Below are 17017 nucleotides of genomic sequence, written 5' to 3'. Positions count from 1 at the left end.
TGGGAGATTATCTTTTTGTATTAATGTATTAAAAATAAATTATAAATTCTACCAATGGAACCTCTTACTAAAGGATTCATATTCAAAATAGTATGCAACAAATCAGATTCTTGCATATATGGAAACTCAGATAATTATTTTTGTAAAAAATTTCTAACCTGAAGATATTGCAGAAAGTGTGTATGAGAGAATATTTTCTAATTAACTCTTCAAAAGTCATCAATCGACCATCACAAAATAAATGATAATAAAAATAAATAAATCTGCAAAAAAATATAGATCCCCTTAATCACTGTAACGTTCTCGCTCGGGTGTGAAGTAACGCCGAGGTAAACGTCGAGATAAACCAGAATCAATGCAAACGAGACCGCAGTAAGATTAACCATTTACTGTTCACTCTTCACATTAACGCATGGTGAAAACTGTTGAAAAACAATACAAGATTGGTACAGTGTTTGTTCCCTTCTAAATATCACATTTACATTGTGAATACTTGCAAAGGTAAAACTACAATAACTACATTACATTAAAGTGCAGCATACAGTCAGAATCTAGCTGCTCCATTGGCTGCTTTAGATACACTTCAATACAAACTATCCCGACTCTTTAACTGACGAAAAGGTAAACCTTACCGACCGTCGTTACTTTTAACAGAATCGGCGTTAACATTTTAACTCAAAATACCGATTATCTAATGACTTACAGCGTTGCTTTCACTGTGTCTTTGGTGCATAGAGAGACCCTAGTCAGCGTTATGGTCGCACATGTGAGTGACCCCCACCCTTGCGTGAATCTCAAACCGGTAATTCCCCACAAGACGCGGCGAACCCGGATGTGACGTCATCGCAGCCGCGATGTATTACAGACAAATCAATTGATTTAAACAATCCTAACTTTAACTAAAAAATGCTAACAAATTACTATGCGAAAATATTATAAACTAAATAACTGCCATAAAGGCAGCACACTCCCCGCTTGACCTTCGTAAGGTCACAATGAACATAATACAAACTTCAGTCTCTAAATCAGTCATTAGGTAGAAGTAGAATGACTTCTGTAACGGGCCTTTGGTAAATTGTCACATTGCCTTGGTCGGTAGTTTTCAACTCGACTTCCCTGACATGTCCATCCCTACTAGGGAATGTGGCAGTGATTCTGGCCATTGGCCAGCAGTTGCCGGCGATTTGCTTGTCCTTGAGCAGGACTAAATCTCCAACCTGAAGGTCCCTTCTCCATTGCTTTGTGTACAGGTCCTTATCGGAGAAGTCCCCTGGTGGAGGGGCAGCTCCTGCCTTCTGCGTAAGGAGCATTGATGGCGACAGTATGAAGGGGTTTTCCGGGTCAGAAGACACGGGTAGGAGTGGTCGTGCATTCATAATGGCTGTGACCTCTGCCATTGGTGTGCCCAGTACCTCGTGGGTCGATCGGATGCTTTGCTGCATCTCAGGTCTCCTTTTCGTGGTTTTTTGCAAGGGTGTGAACCGCTTGACTGCCTGCTCTTTGTTGTTTGGCAAGCACTGGCGTGGTTCTCTGAAAGGTAGTGGGGCGACCCCACTATTTGCTTTGTCTCTGAAGACCTTGGTGTCCTCCGTTTTTAAGATGATGGCGTCTTGAGCCGATGGAGCGAGTTTATTATCATGCTCCTTTTGAGCAAAGACAGACTGACCCAGCGTCTCGTCAGTTACTTTGCGCTTGTTAAAGCCTTGTGGTGCTTCCTGGACGCACATGGAACTTGTGCGGTGTTGAAGAATCATATGGCGGCTACTCTCTAGCACATTGGTCTTGAGTGTGTTAACCGTTGATTTGTGTATGTTGCCAGGGCACACCTCTCCTATCACCACCCAGCCCAGATCCAGGCGTTGGGCAAAGGGGGCGTCGTGTGGTCCATTGACCTGCTACCTAACCTTGTGTACCCGGAGAACATCCCTCCCTAATAGCAGGAGTATTTCTGCTTCTGGATCCAGCTCTGGGATGTGTTTGGCGATGTGGTGGAGATGTGGTTGGTGTAGCACCGCACTTGGCGTCGGGATCTCAGTGCGGTTATTCAAGATTTTCTCGCACTCTACGAGTGGGGGGAGACAGATGAGGACTTTACCATCCAGGGACTCGATCTGGAAGCCTTCGGCCCTCCTTCCGTAAGTTTTCATGTTGCCTGAGCAAGTTCTAAGGTAGTATGGGAACTGCTCACTCTCAATGCTGAACAAGTTAAAGAACTTTGGACTGACTAGCGAGCGGTTGCTCTGATCGTCCAGAATTACGTAGGCTTTGATGGCCTTGTCTTTGGCTCCCTTAGGGTACACCTTAGTGAGACAGATCTTTGAACAAGAACGGCTTGCCAGAGCTTGACCGCAAACTTCCGTACAGCTCGAGCTGACAACAGTTGTCCTGGAGTGAGCTTCTCCCTCCCCGCCGTCCTGTTGTGGGGGTGAAGGAGCGTTGTCGGTTTGCGGTGACGGGCCAGGATGCATGGCCCAGTCGTGATTAGTGCTATCACATTCCAGGCACTTCACGGCGATCGTACACTCTCTCGCACAGTGAGAGGTCGAGGAACAGCATCTAAAGCATATTCCTTTCTCCTCGAGGAGGGCCTTCTTCTCTTCAAGGGGTTTTTCCCTAAACGTTCTGCATCTTTTGAGGGGGTGGGGTTTGTTATGCAATGAACAATTCTTGCTAGAGTCGTTGTTAGTTGTAAGGACTTCAGTCTTAAGCGCTGAGACTGGTTTAGTAATGTTGGAATTATTCGAAGTGGATTTATCTGGCTTGGTGTAAATTGTACTGCTTCCTGGACCTATGAGGCTAGGATCGTTTCGCTTCTTCGCCTCCTTGCACACGAACCTGGTGAAATACTCGAAGGGAGGGAATTGACCTTCGTGTTCTTCCTTGTAATCTGAGGCAACGGACAACCACCTGTCCTGCAGCCCAAATGGAAGTTTGTCCACGAGTTGTCTAATCCCGGTTGGAGTGTCTAGGTATACTAGACCAGCTGAGTGGCCATCTTCTTTGGCGCCTTGAATCTCCATGAGTAAATCTCCGAATTCTCTTAGCTTGGTGTGGTCCTTGGCTGACACCTTAGGAAAATTTCCCAAACGTTGGCATAGCGCCGCCTCAATAATTTCGGGGGCTCCGTAGCCCTCCTGAAGTCTCTCCCATGTTTTCTTCAATGCTAGCTCGGGTTTGTTGATGTACACTGAACGCATGCGTCTCACCTGTTCGCATGATTCTTTTCCCAGCCATTTTGCCATAAGATCCAACTCCTGGGTTGCTCTGAGCTGGAATCCGTCGATAGCGTTGGTGAAAGTGGAGTACCATGCACGGTAATTTTCAGGTTTATCGTCGAACTGGTATAGTCCTGAAGTGACGAGATCCCGTCGTGCGAAATACCGTGCTGCGGATTCATCTGCAGGTGGCGTGCGGGCTGAGGGAACATGTCCACAGGTACATGACTGAGGGCGTACATCTGTTATGGGATTTGCTGGTCTGGACTCAGTCTTTGCCTCTCTTCTCCCCAAATCCGGTAAGTTCGGTGTCGAGAAGTACTTGTCGTGAGCCCTTTCATTCCTGGATTCATCGCGGCGTTGCGAGGGTAAATTATCTTCCTCGGATGGACGTGATGCCGTCGGGCCTCTCCAAGACTCCTCGTGAAGTGGGACGTTATCGAATAAGTAAGGAGAGGAAGAAAGAGTCTTCCATTCCATTTGAGATTGGACATAGTTCCTTGTACGTTCCAATCCGATCTTTTCTGAGGTAGATTTTCCGTCCTTCGGATCATGCATTTCTTCGGCGTCTTCTATTAACTCTGCTTCCACCTCGGCAGCTGCTGCTTCTCGTTCTAGCTTCAGCGCTTCTAACCGTGCCTCTACCCTTTTCCTTTCCAATTCGTTTTCGGCTTCTCTGGCAGCCGCTTCGGCTTCTCTGGCGGCCTTTTCCTTCTGGTTTTCGGCTTCTCTGGCGGCCGCTTCGGCTTCTCTGGCAGCCTTTTCCTTCTGGTTTTCGGCTTCTCTGGCAGCCGCTTTCATCTTTACTTCTAATTCTTCTTTGGCAAAGCGCGCTCGCACCTTGGCGGCTTCTGCTTTCGCTCTTGCTTGGGTGGCCTTACTTGATGCCCTACTGCCCCTGTCGCAGGATGACGATGACTTTGACAACGACTTGATGCTGGATCGGGTTGACATGGCTGCACTTTAAACACCTGATAATGCCGCTTTTTCACTGTAACCTTCTCGCTCGGGTGTGAAGTAACGCCGAGGTAAACGTCGAGATAAACCAGAATCAATGCAAACGAGACCGCAGTAAGATTAACCATTTACTGTTCACTCTTCACATTAACGCATGGTGAAAACTGTTGAAAAACAATACAAGATTGGTACAGTGTTTGTTCCCTTCTAAATATCACGTTTACATTGTGAATACTTGCAAAGGTAAAACTACAATAACTACATTACATTAAAGTGCAGCATACAGTCAGAATCTAGCTGCTCCATTGGCTGCTTTAGATACACTTCAATACAAACTATCCCGACTCTTTAACTGACGAAAAGGTAAACCTTACCGACCGTCGTTACTTTTAACAGAATCGGCGTTAACATTTTAACTCAAAATACCGATTATCTAATGACTTACAGCGTTGCTTTCACTGTGTCTTTGGTGCATAGAGAGACCCTAGTCAGCGTTATGGTCGCACATGTGAGTGACCCCCACCCTTGCGTGAATCTCAAACCGGTAATTCCCCACAAGACGCGGCGAACCCGGATGTGACGTCATCGCAGCCGCGATGTATTACAGACAAATCAATTGATTTAAACAATCCTAACTTTAACTAAAAATGCTAACAAATTACTACGCGAAAATATTATAAACTAAATAACTGCCATAAAGGCAGCACACAGTGTTCACCCCCAAATCAGTGTGCATCGACAAATCCATGCGCACCCCAAACCTGCCGGCACTCCCAAATCCACCAACATACCCAGATCCGTGCGCACCCCAAACCTGCCGGCACTCCCAAATCCACCTACATACCCAGATCCGTGCGCACCCCAAACCTGCCGGCACTCCCAAATCCACCTACATACCCAGATCCGTGCGCACCCCAAACCTGCCGGCACTCCCAAATCCACCTACATACCCAGATCCGTGCGCACCCCAAACCTGCCGGCACTCCCAAATCCACCTACATACCCAGATCCGTGCGCACCCCAAACCTGCCGGCACTCCCAAATCCACCTACATACCCAGATCCGTGCGCACCCCAAACCTGCCGGCACTCCCAAATCCACCTACATACCCAGATCCGTGCGCACCCCAAACCTGCCGGCACTCCCAAATCCACCAACATACCCAGATCCGTGCGCACCCCAAACCTGCCGGCACTCCCAAATCCACCTACATACCCAGATCCGTGCGCACCCCAAACCTGCCGGCACTCCCAAATCCACCTACATACCCAGATCCGTGCGCACCCCAAACCTGCCGGCACTCCCAAATCCACCTACATACCCAGATCCGTGCGCACCCCAAACCTGCCGGCACTCCCAAATCCACCTACATACCCAGATCCGTGCGCACCCCAAACCTGCCAACACTCCCAAATCCACCTACATACCCAGATCCGTGCGCACCCCAAACCTGCCGACACTCCCAAATCCACCAACATACCCAGATCCGTGCGCACCCCAAACCTGCCGGCACTCCCAAATCCACCAACATACCCAGATCCGTGCGCACCCCAACCCCGCTGACATCCCACATGCACATTAGATTATCACAGAGCAAGAATGATTTCAAAAACTTCACAAAACAGCTGTCTCCACCTCAAACCTAATGGCAAGATCAAAGTTCAAATTTCAAAGTGCATTTGTTCCTGAAGTATCTATAAATGAAAAGGTCCTAAGATTCATTACACCCCCAAATCCGACTGCAACCCCAAATCCGCTGAGACATCCAAATCTGTGTGCAGCCCTGCATACTCTCAAATCCCCGTGCACCCTCAAATGCCCAAAGCAGTGTGACCCCCAAATTCACCGACACTCCAAAATCCAGATTCACCAACATACCCTGAAACCTTCGCACATCCGCAAATCAATGTGCAGACCCATTTCCATGTGAACCCCCAAACCCGCTGACATCCCCACAAGCACACTAGATTATCCCAGAGCAAGAATCATTTCAAACAGTTCACAAAATAGCGACATCCATCTTAAAACGTTCAAAATGCAAACTGCATTTATTTTTAAAGTATTTCTGTATGTCTGAATCTCTGTGTGTTCATATGTGTCCCCGTATGTGTCTGTGTGTGTTTGTGTGTCTGTGTGTGTTTGTATCAGAGACCAGCTCGCAGACAGCGCTCAGTCTTTGTCGTGACGGCGTAGCTACTGAGAACACACGGCTATCCCGTCTACTTCACATCCCCTCCCCCGCCTATTCTGCAGCACACAGAAAGGGAACAAATTGGCCTCTCCCGGAAACCACACCCCTTCGGCTTCTGAGAGAACATTGCTGCTTTCCGAACAACGAAGAATTACACAACATCTATAATTCACTGTGCGAGTCAACCGTCATCACAGTGTGGGGTGGGGGATGTGGGGACGGGTGGATGGCGGGGAAACAGGCGACAGAAAATGCGGAAGATTAGGGAGGAATGTGTGGAGGAAAGAGTGGGGCAGTGTGGATGAGAACGGATGAAGAGAGGAGGACAGGGAGAAAGAGATTGAGGCTATATATATTTAGTCTCTCTCTCTCTCTTTCTCTCCTCTCTCCTCCACACTCCCCTCCCCCGCCTATTCTGTAGCACACAGAAAGGGAACAAACTGGCCTCTCCCGGAAACCACAAGCCTTCATCTCTGAGAGAACATTGTCACTGTCCAAACAACGAAGAATGACACAACATCAGACAATTCACTGTGCGAGTCAACCGTCATCACAGTGCGGGGTGGGGGATGTGGGGACGGGAGGGTGGCCGGGAAAACGAGCTGCAGTAATGGAGGAACTGGGGAGAAGGCGAGAGGCAGGTGAAGCGTTGGGTAGTAAGGGAGAAAGAGACAATAAAGGGAGAGAAGAAGGTGAGTGAGTGAGTGGATAGGGCAGGGAGGAATGTGCTGAGGACAAGGGTGCGTCAGTGGGGAAGGGAACGGATGAAGAGAGGAGAGAGAGAGAGTGTGTGGAAGAGAGGAAAATAGGTGAGGGGAGAGGAGGAAGAGAAAGAATGAGGGAGTGGGAGACAAGAGATGGAGAGAAAGAGACGGTGAGGGAACGGGAAAGCAGAGGTGGCAAAAGTGGGAAGGGGTGAAAATGGGGGCAGGAGAGTGGGGAGAGTTTGAGCCAAAGAGGACGAAAGAGATATTTTACAACTTTACAATCCCTGGCTCTGATCGCCACACTTTGACCATGGATATCCAGTATCAATTCGCTTCTGTCCCCAGCAGGAAATCCTGAAAGCACATCGTTTGCTTCCCGACAACATTCCCAACCAATTCCCTATCGACACTTTATTTGGAGTCAAAGGGCACTATAACAAACAAACAAACCCTTTTTCCCATTTAGTCCGTACCGAATTGTTATTCTACCGAGTCCCATCACCGCAGCTGGACCATGGCCCTCAATACCCCTCCCGTCTATGTACTGATCCAAACTTTTCTACAATGAAATCCATAACTTCCACTGACAGCTCTTCCCACACCCTCTCCACCCTCTGAGTTAAGGAAATCTCATTCAGATTCCTCTGAAATATTTCACCTTCCACCCTTAAACTGCGACCTCCAGTTCCCATCTCACCCAACCTCAGAGGAAAAATCCTGCCTGCATTTACCCTGTCAACAACACTCATAATTTTGTACAAATCTGCGAAATCCCCCTTCATTTTCCAACATTAAAGGGAATAAAGTCCTCAGCTTTTCCTAAAGCTCGAGTCCTCAAGTCCCAGCAAACGTATTGTAAATTTTCTCTGCACTCTTTCTATTTTGTTGATAATTTTCCTTCAGGCAGGTAACAAAAACTACACACAATACTTCAGATTAGGCCTGACCAACGTCTTATACAACTTCAACATAACATCCCATCTCCTGTACTCAGTACTTTGATTTATGAAGTCCAATGTGCCAAAACCTCTCATTTCGACGCTATCTACCTGTGACGCCACTTTCAAGTAATTATGAATCTGTGTTCACAGATCCCTCTGGTCCACCGACTCCTCAGAACCCGACTGCTCACCGTGTCTTCATGCACCCCAAATCAGAGCACACCTCGAATCCAGTCCTTTGAATATGAAACAATGTTTGATGAGTTTCCAGCAGTAAATCTGACCTACTGTGAGAATGAGACCTGTTTTAAGACTCTTCAAAACCGAAAGGGAATCTGAGCGAATTACAACTTTGCAGGGAAAAAAATTCCTCCACCCACTGTAAGCACGAAATGATGACAAGCGATTCTGTTGTAAATGCTGATAAATATCTGGTAGGTCGTTTCTTTATCATTACCAATAATTCACGCATAACACAGCAACATCAACAATCCCAGTTAAATTATATTTTGATCCTCTGGAAAATTGTTAAACTTTCTCAATAATTTCCTTAATGTACACTGAACCAACAAATTCTCAGGCAGAACAGAATTGTTAGACTTCATTAAATCATGTATCCTATACTCAACTAAAGGCATTGAAAGAAACAAGGTGGGGTTACCAAGAACACTACTGTGGGACATTTTGCACAACCCAACAAACACATATTTCAAGCATGATAAGAACCCAGGCAACGAAAACTAAAAACACTCTTCTTGTGAAGTTCCCAACAGTCCTCCAACACACCTTTACCAGCAACTCATTTCTTCCCCCTTAAATTAATCCAGTATGTTAACATTAAATTCAAACTCCATAATTTCAGCCAGTAAAGCCGAAACAGGGGACGACCTGACTGCACCACAACACAATCTCAAAGCCTGTGCTTGTATCACACCCAAACAAAATAAAGTTGAAGCTGAAGCTGATCTATAAACCACAACTATAATCAAGAACAGATCCAATTGAACAAATGATATTGGTCAACAAATACTTTCATGTAACACCCTAGAATATCCGCAGGGATAACTGAGAATATTTAATGTTTATCAATTATTTTCTGATCCAGTGCTTCCATGTCAGCTTATTATCCATCCACATGCCTGGAAATCTTACCACTGACACCTTTTAAGGAGTTTGACCATATTAGTTCCTATCATTTCCAAGCAAGTGCAGGTTCATTAATCCTGTCTGTAAAACACATAACTTGTCCCATCTATTTGCCAACTTTTCGACCTCATTAATTGCGAATGCATCCTATATACAGAAAAATTGAAATTTCTACCTCTGATCCATAAACCTCCATCATCTGCATATAGGGATTTATACACTCCAAAACCTGTCTCAAAGAAAAATATTATTAATTATAATATAAAATAATAAATACTGCCTGTGGGATTCCAGTCTCTATCTCATAACAACCTGAATATAACTTTCCCACCCATACCTGACACAAAACGTTCAATTAAAACAACTCAAAGTTAGATAATAGCCCCTCCATCCTCATTTCCACAATTTCATAAAAATTCTTTCCTTCCATAAATACCATCTGCCTTTTGAATAGTAAAAATACCGCTGTTACAACATCTATATTTAACTGGCTTTACTAATACCATCTTCCAAATATAAAAATGAATTCAATGTCATACTTGCCCACCCATACCTTTACAAGACGTACAAATAGAAACAATCAGAAAAAAATTGTACAATAGCCCTCTCAATTGCAGTTCCAAAAATTAATCAAAAGTCCATCCGTCAATAAATATTATTTGCCTTTTCAATATCACAAATATTGCTATTACAACATCTTTATTTAACTGTACGTTCCTAATATGATCTTCCAAACCCAAACTGATTCCAATGTTATTTAAGGCAGAGATTGCTGGGTATTTGAGTAGCCAGGATATCAAAGGTTATGGTGAGAAGGCGGCGGAGTGGGACTAAATGGGAAAATGGATCAGCTCATGATAAAATGGCAGAGCAGACTCGATGGGCCGAATGACCGACTTCTGCTCCTTTGTCTTATGGTCTTATTCTACCGTTCCAAACTCCCCTCTGATAAAACGTGAAATTACCTCTTTTATCAAAAATATAATTCAAACACCCAATTACCATACATTCCACAAGTTTACATAAATGAGACCTTAATGATATTGGCCTACAAGAAGGAGGATCAGACGGGGAGATCCAGGTTTTAGAATGGGAACTACTACAACCATTTTCCATGAGAAAAGTAGATGGCCAAACCTCCAAATACGATTCAGAAAGTTAATATTTTCACAAATGAAAATTACACATACCTGTTGAATCAAGATTTTCTACAAGTTCATGATACATTTTATTCCCATTCACAACGCTATACTCTGCCCCTTTCCTTATAAAACTGACAACACCACCCCTCTACCAACTAACCTGACAAGCCAAATGACAATATAATCCTGCACAGGAATAAAATTTAAAACGTGCAGGTTTCCTGAACAGATATAACATCGGCAGAATCTGACAAATCAGAAATAAACTGCTAAAAGTGTTGCCCATGTAAAATCAGGCTTCTTGCATTTTACTTCAATATTTCAATCCCATTACATATCTTCACAAGTAGACTGGGATGCAGAAACCCCCACAAATCAGAGCTTCATTTACAGCTTACCACATAACACCAGTTACACCGAGATACCTTTCTGCAGCTTTCACAATAATTTTAATTTCCTCAGTAGGATGAGATGTCTGATCAGTACAATTCATCACATCGGTTATAAACATCACAAACTTCATTTTATCCAGCAGTGAAGTATCTTTGGTGAGAGAACTGTGATGCCGGCATATATCCACTGACGTCACAGTCTGTTCTCTGAGTGGGATCACTTTATCCAGTTTACCTGCTCTGCTTGCTGTACTTGTCCTTGAACAGGCCCTTCTGCTCACTGTGTTGTTCTGAACCAATTGAACTGGACACTTCATGCCTTACTAAACCAATCCCTTCTGCCTACACAAGGAACACATCCCTCCATTCTCCTCACATTCACGTGGTATCTAATAACCTCTATCACATCTGCCTCCACCACCACCCGATATTCACTCCAGACACCAACCACTATGGGAATGAAAAACAAAACTTGAAACGCAAATCTCCTTTAAACATCCTGAGTCAGGTTTTTAACGTCATTGTCTTTTCTAATTGTTTTTTCCCCAACAGCAGCTATCCAGAGAAAAGATACAAAATGCACTAAATTACAAAATACTTCAATAGTGCAAAAAGGACCAATGAGGATGTGTTCCCCCTTTCTCCTGAAGTGCATGCCCACTGGCATTGGACATTTCCTCCTCAGAGAAAAAATCCCGGCGGTCTACTCTGTCTGTGTCTCTCACATTCCTGTAAACGTCTGTCAGACCTCCCTCAGCCTCTGCCACTCCGGAGAAAATTCCCCGAGATTGTCCGGTCTCACTTTATCCAGGCAGCATCCTGTTAAGCCTCTTCCACTCACCATCCGAAACCTCCGCATTATTCCTGTATTCGAATGCAATTCTCCAGATGTGGTTAAACTAGAGATTTATATAACTGCAACATAACTGCCTGATAATGGAACCACTATCTGGGAGTTATGAACTCGGATTCCAAGATCCCCCTGTAGATCAACACAGTCCAATCTCGCCCCATGAATATAACAGCAAAGAGATAATGCTGAGGCTTTATAAGACACTAGTCAGGCCACACTTGGAGTATTGTCAACAGTGTTGGGCCCCACATCTCAGACAGGATGTGTTGTCATTGGAGAGAGTCCAGAGGAAGTTCAGAAAGATGATTTTGGTAACAAAGGGGTTAAAATATGAGCAGCACTTGGCAGCTTTGACCCTGTGCTCACTGGAACTCAGAAAAATGCGGGGGCATCTCATTGAAACCTACCGAATGTTGAAAGGACTGGATAAGGTGGATGTGGAGAAGGTATTTACTGTGGTGGGGCACAGCCACAAAGTTGAGGGGCCACCTTTTCAAACAGAGGTAAGCAGGATTTTTTTTTTATTAGCCAAGGTGTATTGGATCTGTGGAATGCTCTGCCACAGACTGCGGTGGAGGCCGAGTGTGTGGGTATATTCAAGACGGCAGTTGACCGTTTCCTGATTGGTCAGGGCATCAAAGGATATGGCAGGAGGTCAGATATTTGGAATTGAGTGCGATCTGGGATCAGCCATGATGGGAAGGTGGCTGACTCAATGGGCTGAATGGCCTAATTCTGTTTCTATGCCTTATGGACTTATGAACACAAGCCCCCTCAATCATGATGAATCTCCTCTGCACTCTTCCAGCACAAAACATCCTTTGTACAGAATTCTAAGCGGAACTGAATGCAACTTTTCAAGAACGTTGTCAAGTCAGGCAGCATCTGTTGAGGGGAATAGAGTCGATGGTTGGGACAGAACCCCTCCCTTACGGCACTAAAACAGGCCCTTCGGCCCAACCTTTCCATGCTGTCCTCCTGTCCATTTAAACTAATCCCTCTGCCTGCCTTTGACACAGAACACAGAAATCTACAGCACATTACAGGCTCTTCAGCCCACAATGTTGTACCGACCATGTAACCTACTCTAGAGACTGCCTAGGATTTCCTAATCGTATATCCCTCTATGTTTCTAAGCTCCATGAACCTATCTAAGAGTCTCTTAAAATATCCTATTGTATCCACCTCCACCATCACTGCAGGCAGTGCATTCCATGCACCCACCACTCTCTGTGTAAGAAACTTACCCCTGACATTCCCTCGGTACCGACTTCCAAGCAGCTTAAAACTACGTCCCCTCGTGTTAGTCACTTCAAGCCTGGAAAAATGCCTCTGGCTATCCACGTGGTCAAAGCCTCTCATCATCTTATACACCTCTATCAGGTCACCTCTCATCCTCCGTCGCTCCAAGAAGGAAAGGCCTGCACTCAATCTATTCTCATAAGGCATGCTCTCCAATCCAAGAGCAACATCCTTGTAAATCTACTCTACACTCTCTATAGTATCCACATCCTTCCTGTAGTGAGGCCACCAGAACTGAACACAGGACTCCCAAGTGGGGTCCAACTAAGCCCACAGCCCTGCCGTGTTGGGGTACAGTTACGTATGTACAGGTTAGGAGAAATATAGCTTCAACATCACCTCACAGCCCTTGAACTCAATCCCATGGTTGATGAAGGCCATCACACCAGACGTCTTCCTAACAACACTGTCAACTTCCACAGCAGCTTTGAGTTTCGTATGGACATGGACCCGAAGATCTGTCTGACCCTCCACACTACCAAGAGTCTTACCATTAATATTATATTCTGTGTTCAAATTTGACCTGCAGAAATGAACCTCTTCATCTGTGTTGAACTCCATCTGCCACTTCCCAGTTCTGCATCCGAGGCGAGGAAATAGATTGCTGAGCCTCTGGCTAGGATCATTATGTCCTCATTGTCCATGGGAATGGTCCCGGAGGATTGGAGGGAGGCGAATGTTGTCCCCTTGTTCAAAAAGGGTCGTAGGGATAGTCTGGATAATTATAGACCATTGATCCTTACATCTGTGGTGGGAAAGCTGTTGGAAAAGATTCACAAAGATAGGATTTATTGGCATTTAGAGAATCATGGTCTGATCAGTGACAGTCAGCATGGCTTTCTGAAGGGCAAATCGTGTCTAACAAGCCTCTTTTAAGAGGTGAGCAGGCATATAGATGAGGGTAATGCAGTGGATGTGATCTACATGGATTTTAGTAATGCATTTGATAAGGTTCCACACGGTAGGCTTATTCAGAATGTCAGAAGGCATGGGATCCAGGGATGTTTGACCAGGTGGATTCAGAATTGGCTTGCCTGCAGAAAGCAGAGAGTTGTGGTGGAGGGAGTACATTCGGATTGGAAGGTTGTGACTAGTGGTGTCCCACAAGGATCAGTTCCGAGACCCCTACCTTTCGTGATTTTTATTAATGACCTGGATGTGGGGGTAGAAGGATGGGTTGGCAAGTTTGTAGAAGACACAAAGGTTGGTGGTGTTGTGGATATTGCAGAGGATTGTCAAAGATTGCAGAGAGACATTGATAGGATGCAGGAGTGGGCTGAGAAGAGGCAGATAGAGTTCAACCTGGAGAAGGGTGAGGTGGTACACTTTGGAAGGACAAACTCCAAGGCAGAGTACAAAGTAAATGGCAGGATGCTTGGAAGTGTGGAGGAGAAGAGGGATCTGGGGCTCATGTCCACAGATCCCTGAAAGTTGCCTCACAGGTAGACAGAGTAGTTAAGAAAGCTTATGGGGTGTTATCTTTCATAAGTCGAGGGACAGAGTTTAAGAGTCGCGATGTAATGATGCAGCTTTATAAAACTCTGGTTGGGCCAAACTTGGAGTACTCTGTCCAGTTCTGGTCACCTCACAAAAAGAAGGATGTGGAAGCATTGGAAAGGGTACAGAGGAGATTTACCAGAATGCTGCCTGGTTTAGAGAGTATGGATTATGATCAGAGATTAAGGGAGCCAGGGCTTTACTCTCTGGAGAGAAGGAGGATGAGAGGAGAAATGATAGAGGTATAGTTGATATTAAGGGGAATGGATAGAGTGGACGGCCAGCGCCTCTTCCCCAGGGTACCACTGCTCAATACAAGAGGACATGGCTTTAAGGTAAGGGGAGGGAAGTTCAAGTGGGATATTAGAGGAAGATTTTATACTCAAGAGAGTGGTTGGTGTGTGGAATGCACTGCCCGAGTCAATGGTGGAGGCAGATACACTAGTGAAGTTTAAGAGACTATTAGACAGGAATATGGAGGAATGTAAATTTAGGGAGGCAGAGTTTAAGGGTCGGCACAACATTGTGGGCCGAAGGGCCTGTACTGTGCTGTATTGTTCTATGTTCTATCTATTTCTCGCTGGAATCTCTCTTTTAATTTAATTTTTTATTGAAGGCACGACACAGTACAGAAAACGTAATGCATTACATTTTCCTCCATTTTGCTTTGATACCTTACCCCTGAACAACACCACAACGTCATCAGTGGGGCCTTCTGGGAGTTGTAGTCATTGGTCCTCTCTCGCTCCCTGTCGAAGCATGTTTCGTCAGCCACCACAGACGTCACCGAAACAGACCCACCGAGGCGCGAAGGGGAATCACACCCGTCCTTGTGGGCGCCGAGGCCGGCCACACCGACAGAAGCGAATCGCTGATCTCCGCCATGGCGATGGAGCGGAAGAGGAGGGGCTGATCATGGGCCGATTTCCTCCAGCCTATCGTATCTCAGACGTAACACTGACCCCTGCTGTTATTGGGTGTAGTGCCTGTCGCTCAAATGGGAACTCAGAGGGTGATTAGTTTATGTGAACGTCAGTCAGCCTTCCTGTCTTTATGAGTTTGGATTTGGATTTATAACGGGACAGGAAGCAAATTGGGAGAAATGTGAGTTTTTATGTGATGGTGCATCAGTCTCCGAGTTACATTATTAACAATAAAAGGGCAAAGGCCGTGGTGAGGAAGTAGGTGATTTACTGGAGGTTATATGGAGATAATATTGGAAGGGATATCAAACTTGGAATTGTTTAGGATATGATTTAGAAAATGGGGGGATTTGTGGGGATCATAATATTCCAGTGTTGATTAATGAGGGCAAAATGATTGTTACTGAAACAGGGAAGGTTGTGTTACTGGCTGGGTCATTTGTTGAGATTCATAATCAGGATAATTTAAGTGAAGAAGTTAAACAATGTAGGGATATGTTTTTCAGTGCTGGAATGATGTGCTGGAAGTCAGCTGTAGCAATGATAGTATCACTGATGGAGAGATTTCTTTGTATGAATTTAAGAAGTCTTTTAATAATGCAGGTCTGGTGTCCCCAGGAAAGAGTGATATTTGAAATTGTAATTGTCTATAATTCTCTTTTGTGAAAAGACTAAATGTTAGAATTGTGCATTTACTTTCCTCATGGAAAATGGAAATAGTGGTGCCTATTCTGAAACCTGGCAGATCCCCATTTGATCCTTCTAGTTAAGGGCCTATATCGTGAATGTCTCATTTATGTAAACTTATGGAATGTACGGTAATCAAGCGCCTGAGTAATATTTTGGAAAGAGTGGTGATAAAGTGTTTTATTAGAGTGGATTTTGGAAGGGTGAAATGTCATTAGATTCAGTTTTAGGTTTGGAAGATGATATTGGAAAGCACAATTAAATAAAGATGTTGTAATAGTAGTAATTTTTGATACTGAAAAGGGAAATGATATGGAAGAAAGGACTTTTGATTAAATTAGGAGTGAGGAGGACATTGTATAATTTTTTGGAGGTTTTTTTGGATGGACTGTCCAAGTACCGGTCGGCATGTTATGTTTGTGCTTCTATGAGATAGAGAATGGGATCCCACAGGGCAGTATTTGTAGCCCTTCATTATTTAATATTATGATTAATGATATTTTCTCTGAGATGGGAAAGTGGGATACCCTGGGTAAATCACAATATACAGATGATGTAGCTTTATAGATTAGAGGTATTAATTGCAATTTACAATTAATAGGTAAAACTGTGGGCAGATTGATGAGGAGTTTAAGCTTTTAGTCGTTAAAACACATTACGTGGTTTACAAACAACATTAATAGGCTTGCACTTGATTTTAAATTATATGATTAATATCTTGAGGAAGTGTTAGTGGTAAGATTTCTCAGTATGTGGATGGATAATAAGCTGACGTGGAAGCACCTATCAGTAAAATAATTGATAAATGTAAAGGAGCTTTAAATCTCCTCAGATATCTATGTATGTATTCTTAGGTGCAACTTGAAAATCTTTGTTGACCAATTATATTTGTTTAATTGGATCTGTTCTTGATTATGTCTGTGTGGCTTATGGATCAGCTTCATCTTCAAATTAAAAATGTTTGTATGTGATACAATTACAGACTTTAAGATTGTTTTCTAGTGCAGTAATGTTGTCTCCTGTTTTGGCTTTACTGATTGCAATGGGACAATTGCCCTCAAAGT

At 44.5% G+C, this 17017-nt stretch overlaps 1 protein-coding gene across 3 annotated transcripts; it reads right to left on the bottom strand.

Annotated features, from left to right (window-relative positions):
• Window positions 1-373: 373 nt before the first annotated feature.
• On the bottom strand, window positions 374-15392 carry LOC140720276 (uncharacterized). 3 transcript variants are annotated; one of them, XM_073035143.1, is made up of 4 exons: window positions 15023-15392; window positions 13338-13605; window positions 8120-8247; window positions 374-4336 (listed from the first exon to the last, which is right to left on the bottom strand). In XM_073035143.1, the coding sequence occupies exon 4, from the start codon at window positions 4167-4169 to the stop codon at window positions 1896-1898; it is 2274 nt and encodes a 757-aa protein (XP_072891244.1). In that variant the 5' UTR covers window positions 4170-4336; window positions 8120-8247; window positions 13338-13605; window positions 15023-15392; the 3' UTR covers window positions 374-1895. The 3 variants fall into 3 exon arrangements, with proteins under 3 accessions (XP_072891244.1, XP_072891245.1, XP_072891246.1); XM_073035144.1 differs by lacking the exon at window positions 8120-8247; XM_073035145.1 differs by lacking the exons at window positions 8120-8247; window positions 13338-13605; window positions 15023-15392 and adding an exon at window positions 4618-4944.
• Window positions 15393-17017: the final 1625 nt, after the last annotated feature.

The sequence above is a fragment of the Hemitrygon akajei genome, unplaced genomic scaffold (assembly GCF_048418815.1).
Source record: "Hemitrygon akajei unplaced genomic scaffold, sHemAka1.3 Scf000039, whole genome shotgun sequence".
Classification (NCBI taxonomy): domain Eukaryota; kingdom Metazoa; phylum Chordata; class Chondrichthyes; order Myliobatiformes; family Dasyatidae; genus Hemitrygon; species Hemitrygon akajei.
This window is presented reverse-complemented; position numbering and strand designations above follow the sequence as displayed.